This window comes from Oncorhynchus mykiss, chromosome 18, assembly GCF_057628025.1.
Source record: "Oncorhynchus mykiss isolate SJ-2025 chromosome 18, ASM5762802v1, whole genome shotgun sequence".
NCBI lineage: Eukaryota > Metazoa > Chordata > Actinopteri > Salmoniformes > Salmonidae > Oncorhynchus > Oncorhynchus mykiss.
The window spans coordinates 70,470,115-70,476,114 of NC_143039.1; the positions used below are offsets into that span (position 1 = coordinate 70,470,115).

The 6,000-nt window shown below is 45.9% G+C and overlaps 1 protein-coding gene across 46 annotated transcripts in view; it reads left to right on the top strand.

The window, feature by feature from the left end:
- LOC110496881 (focal adhesion kinase 1) overlaps positions 1-6,000 on the top strand; it is a 239,294-nt gene that overhangs the window by 117,907 nt on the left and 115,387 nt on the right. For all 46 annotated transcript variants that reach the window (XM_090209272.1, XM_090209259.1, XM_090209261.1 and 43 more), the window contains one exon: positions 4,658-4,896. In XM_090209272.1, the coding sequence (XP_090065398.1) occupies positions 4,690-4,896 (207 nt within the window). In that variant the 5' untranslated portion in view covers positions 4,658-4,689. The remainder of the gene's footprint in view (positions 1-4,657; positions 4,897-6,000) is intronic.

Genomic DNA, 6,000 nt, shown 5'->3' on the forward strand with positions numbered 1-6,000 from the left:
GCCAGGCATCTGACAGCCCAGCTCTGTGTATACCCTGTCTGAAGTAACAGGCCAGACCCCAGCTCAGACCTGTGTGTACCCTGTCTGAAGTAACAGGCCAGACCCCAGCTCAGACCTGTGTGTACCCTGTCTGAAGTAACAGGCCAGACCCCAGCTCAGACCTGTGTGTACCCTGTCTGAAGTAACAGGCCAGACCCCAGCTCAGCCCTGTGTGTCTGTGTATACCCTGTCTGAAGTAACAGGCCAGACCCCAGCTCAGACCTGTGTGTACCCTGTCTGAAGTAACAGGCCAGACCCCAGCTCAGACCTGTGTGTACCCTGTCTGAAGTAACAGGCCAGACCCCAGCTCAGCCCTGTGTGTCTGTGTATACCCTGTCTGAAGTAACAGGCCAGACCCCAGCTCAGACCTGTGTGTACCCTGTCTGAAGTAACAGGCCAGACCCCAGCTCAGACCTGTGTGTACCCTGTCTGAAGTAACAGGCCAGACCCCAGCTCAGACCTGTGTGTACCCTGTCTGAAGTAACAGGCCAGACCCCAGCTCAGACCTGTGTGTACCCTGTCTGAAGTAACAGGCCAGACCCCAGCTCAGACCTGTGTGTACCCTGTCTGAAGTAACAGGCCAGACCCCAGCTCAGACCTGTGTGTACCCTGTCTGAAGTAACAGGCCAGACCCCAGCTCAGACCTGTGTGTACCCTGTCTGAAGTAACAGGCCAGACCCCAGCTCAGACCTGTGTGTACCCTGTCTGAAGTAACAGGCCAGACCCCAGCTCAGACCTGTGTGTACCCTGTCTGAAGTAACAGGCCAGACCCCAGCTCAGACCTGTGTGTACCCTGTCTGAAGTAACAGGCCAGACCCCAGCTCAGACCTGTGTGTACCCTGTCTGAAGTAACAGGCCAGACCCCAGCTCAGCCCTGTGTGTCTGTGTATACCCTGTCTGAAGTAACAGGCCAGACCCCAGCTCAGACCTGTGTGTACCCTGTCTGAAGTAACAGGCCAGACCCCAGCTCAGACCTGTGTGTACCCTGTCTGAAGTAACAGGCCAGACCCCAGCTCAGCCCTGTGTGTCTGTGTATACCCTGTCTGAAGTAACAGGCCAGACCCCAGCTCAGACCTGTGTGTACCCTGTCTGAAGTAACAGGCCAGACCCCAGCTCAGACCTGTGTGTACCCTGTCTGAAGTAACAGGCCAGACCCCAGCTCAGACCTGTGTGTACCCTGTCTGAAGTAACAGGCCAGACCCCAGCTCAGACCTGTGTGTACCCTGTCTGAAGTAACAGGCCAGACCCCAGCTCAGACCTGTGTGTACCCTGTCTGAAGTAACAGGCCAGACCCCAGCTCAGACCTGTGTGTACCCTGTCTGAAGTAACAGGCCAGACCCCAGCTCAGACCTGTGTGTACCCTGTCTGAAGTAACAGGCCAGACCCCAGCTCAGACCTGTGTGTACCCTGTCTGAAGTAACAGGCCAGACCCCAGCTCAGACCTGTGTGTACCCTGTCTGAAGTAACAGGCCAGACCCCAGCTCAGACCTGTGTGTACCCTGTCTGAAGTAACAGGCCAGACCCCAGCTCAGACCTGTGTGTACCCTGTCTGAAGTAACAGGCCAGACCCCAGCTCAGACCGGGAGATTAACTGATTAAAAAGAGCAGTGTCAGTCAGTACTGCAGTGCACACTGTCTGTGACTTACTGTTGCCTAGCGCCTTCGGCTCTGTGGACGCCAGGATGAAAAAAATAAAAGCAGTGCACTTAAAGCTAGTCCCCCTGCTGTTTTCGTACTGTAGCCAGTGCTGTGGTGCAATGCCCACCGTCCGTTCTCAAATGGACTGCACTGCTGCCAATCCTTGTATCCATTACAGTCCTTTTAAATGTATTAAGTAAACATATTTTAACTCTGCAGCTCTCTTTAAAGCTCACATGCTCAACCTTGTATCTGTGGCATTTCATTGGAGGCCAAATCCAGTAGAAGTCTCCTGTTTTCCATCGACCGGTGCTTAGTCACTATGTGGGTGCACTCTCACTTCTACCAGGGGAGGTTATTTTGGGCTTTTCCAGCCACATAGAGGGAACAGTGCTGCTGACACAAGCTGAATGCACATGTAGTATATTCCCCCAACAGCTCCACACTAGTTGTAGTATATTCCCCCAACAGCTCCACACTAGTTGTAGTATATTCCCCCAACAGCTCCACACTAGTTGTAGTATATTCCCCCAACAGCTCCACACTAGTTGTAGTATATTCCCCCAACAGCTCCACACTAGTTGTAGTATATTCCCCCAACAGCTCCACACTAGTTGTAGTATATTCCCCCAACAGCTCCACACTAGTTGTAGTATATTCCCCCAACAGCTCCACACTAGTTGTAGTATATTCCCCCAACAGCTCCACACTAGTTGTAGTATATTCCCCCAACAGCTCCACACTAGTTGTAGTATATTCCCCCAACAGCTCCACACTAGTTGTAGTATATTCCCCCAACAGCTCCACACTAGTTGTAGTATATTCCCCCAACAGCTCCACACTAGTTGTAGTATATTCCCCCAACAGCTCCACACCAGTTGTAGTATATTCCCCCAACAGCTCCACACTAGTTGTAGTATATTCCCCCAACAGCTCCACACTAGTTGTAGTATATTCCCCCAACAGCTCCACACTAGTTGTAGTATATTCCCCCAACAGCTCCACACTAGTTGTAGTATATTCCCCCAACAGCTCCACACTAGTTGTAGTATATTCCCCCAACAGCTCCACACTAGTTGTAGTATATTCCCCCAACAGCTCCACACTAGTTGTAGTATATTCCCCCAACAGCTCCACACTAGTTGTAGTATATTCCCCCAACAGCTCCACACTAGTTGTAGTATATTCCCCCAACAGCTCCACACTAGTTGTAGTATATTCCCCCAACAGCTCCACACTAGTTGTAGTATATTCCCCCAACAGCTCCACACTAGTTGTAGTATATTCCCCCAACAGCTCCACACTAGTTGTAGTATATTCCCCCAACAGCTCCACACTAGTTGTAGTATATTCCCCCAACAGCTCCACACTAGTTGTAGTATATTCCCCCAACAGCTCCACACTAGTTGTAGTATATTCCCCCAACAGCTCCACACTAGTTGTAGTATATTCCCCCAACAGCTCCACACCAGTTGTAGTATATTCCCCCAACAGCTCCACACTAGTTGTAGTATATTCCCCCAACAGCTCCACACCAGTTGTAGTATATTCCCCCAACAGCTCCACACTAGTTGTAGTATATTCCCCCAACAGCTCCACACCAGTTGAAGTACAGTACCAGTCAAAAGTTTGGACACACCTACTCATTCAAGGGTTTTTCTTTATTTTACTATTTTCTATGTTGTAGAATAAAAGGTGTGCCTTGTTAAAAGTTAAATTGTTATAGTGAGATGTGGTGTGTCAGGTAATTATAGTGAGATGTGGTGTGTCAGGTAATTCTGTTATTATAGTGAGATGTGGTGTGTCAGGTAATTATAGTGAGATGTGGTGTGTCAGGTAATTCTGTTATTATAGTGAGATGTGGTGTGTCAGGTAATTATGTTATTATAGTGAGATGTGGTGTGTCAGGTAATTCTGTTATTATAGTGAGATGTGGTGTGTCAGGTAATTATAGTGAGATGTGGTGTGTCAGGTTATTATGTTATTATAGTGAGATGTGGTGTGTCAGGTAATTATGTTATTATAGTGAGTAATGTGGTGTGTCAGGTTATTATGTTATTATAGTGAGTAATGTGGTGTGTCAGGTAATTCTGTTATTATAGTGAGTAATGTGGTGTGTCAGGTAATTCTGTTATTATAGTGAGATGTGGTGTGTCAGGTAATTATAGTGAGATGTGGTGTGTCAGGTAATTATGTTATTATAGTGAGACGTGGTGTGTCAGGTAATTCTGTTATTATAGTGAGTAATGTGGTGTGTCAGGTTATTATGTTATTATAGTGAGATGTGGTGTGTCAGGTAATTCTGTTATTATAGTGAGTAATGTGGTGTGTCAGGTAATTATGTTATTATAGTGAGTAATGTGGTGTGTCAGGTAATTCTGTTATTATAGTGAGATGTGGTGTGTCAGGTAATTCTGTTATTATAGTGAGATGTGGTGTGTCAGGTAATTCTGTTATTATAGTGAGATGTGGTGTGTCAGGTAATTCTGTTAGTATAGTGAGTAATGTGGTGTGTCAGGTTATTATAGTGAGATGTGGTGTGTCAGGTAATTCTGGAGTGCTCTGCTCCTTCTCAGTGTGTGAAGTGTGAGGAAAGACTGTTACACTTTGTCACACCTTGCTGCATTGTGCATTATGAACCCTTTTCACACCTTCAACTTGCTGATAGAATTATGCAGCACGGTGAAAAACGTATCATAATTCATTCATAAAGAAATGTTTATTAGAGGCTCAGTCAAGGTTGTTGAGAGAAAATGTTGACTTCCCATGCTTTATATTTCAGGGATGATGTGTGATGTTTCTACTGTGTTCTCACCCAGTGTGTAACCATAGAATGAATATGAGTAGAACTGGGATCCCCAGTCAAGTCAACGATGCCATGATGGGTGAACTGGTGGCCATTTTGAGTTTCCCCATATGATTATAGCAGGAATTCTAATTCTACGGTTCTTTTTTCTCTCGCTCTCTCTCTCACTTACAGAATATGACAGACACCTAGCGCACAGCAAAGGCATGGCGACAGCATACCTGGACCCCAACCTCAACCACGCCCTGGCTGGGGGGGCCAAGTCGCGCCTCAGCGCGGGCACAGGCACGGCCACAGAGCGAGCCCCCGGGGCTCCAGACAGGGTCCTGAAGGTCTTCCATCACTTCGAGAGCAACAGCGAGCACAGCACATGGGCCAGTAACATCCGCCATGGGGACGCCACCGATGTCAGGGTAAGACAGACGGCAAATGTCTCAACAGGGGTCACACACCCACTCAGTTGAAGTTGATGTTGCCACTAATCACAGGTCTGGGATCTGATTATCACACACGATGGCCAATCAGTGTAGACCCAGCTTTAACCTGCAACTCATTTTACATTTAACATTTCAGTCATTTAGCAGACGCTCTTATCCAGAGCGATTTACAGGAGCAATTAGGGTTAAGTGCCTTCCTCAAGGGCACATCAACAGATTTTTCACCTAGTCAGTTCGGAGATTCGAACCAGCGACTTTTCGGTTACTGCTGCCATGTAATGGATAATGGACCTATATATTTTTTGAGTAATATAATATTTGAGAGGTAACAATCACCTAAATTAAAGCTAGACAGTCAGGGAGAATTTTAAATTCCAAAAACAATTAATTTTATCAGTATTGATTTTGTTACGTTAAAGCAAATAGAACACAGCATTAGCCATGGCAAAATGTTGTAGAGTTGCAGAAAATCGGCTTAAATATTCAGAAATGTCTCTACACTGCCAAGATGGGGGGGCCTGTACATTTATCAACAAACCCTGTGTACACAGTCATGAAGAAGTGGTGTGTGTGTGTGTGTGTGTACCTGAATCTCCTACAAACACACACAGACTGATACCCTCACTCTTGTTTGTCTCTTGATTTTTTTTATTACCATTTTCATTATTTTATTTCACTTAGTCCTGCCTAAGATTTTCACTATACCTAGCAATCACACCTGCATCCCTGTACATGTGACTGTTAAACACTGAATCTCTGAATCTCTCCTGTGCTGAAAAAGCACTAATCACTGACTGGATGCAGTCGTTTGGCTGTTGGAGCCCAGTGTATTGTTGTGTATAGTCATTCTCCCGAAACTAACGTTTGATCCTAAAATTATTAGAATTTTTCGCTAAATATCCTCTTGGATCACTGAGATTAGGATCTGTACTTATCTATCTCATAATTATGTTTTTTGATCAGATATTATGCCTTTTACCACAATTTCCACAACATTCTCATTACCTCAACAATCCAAAAAAGTTATAAACAAATACATTTCTATATGATTCTTTTTTACATTGCTCCCCTAATGAAAAG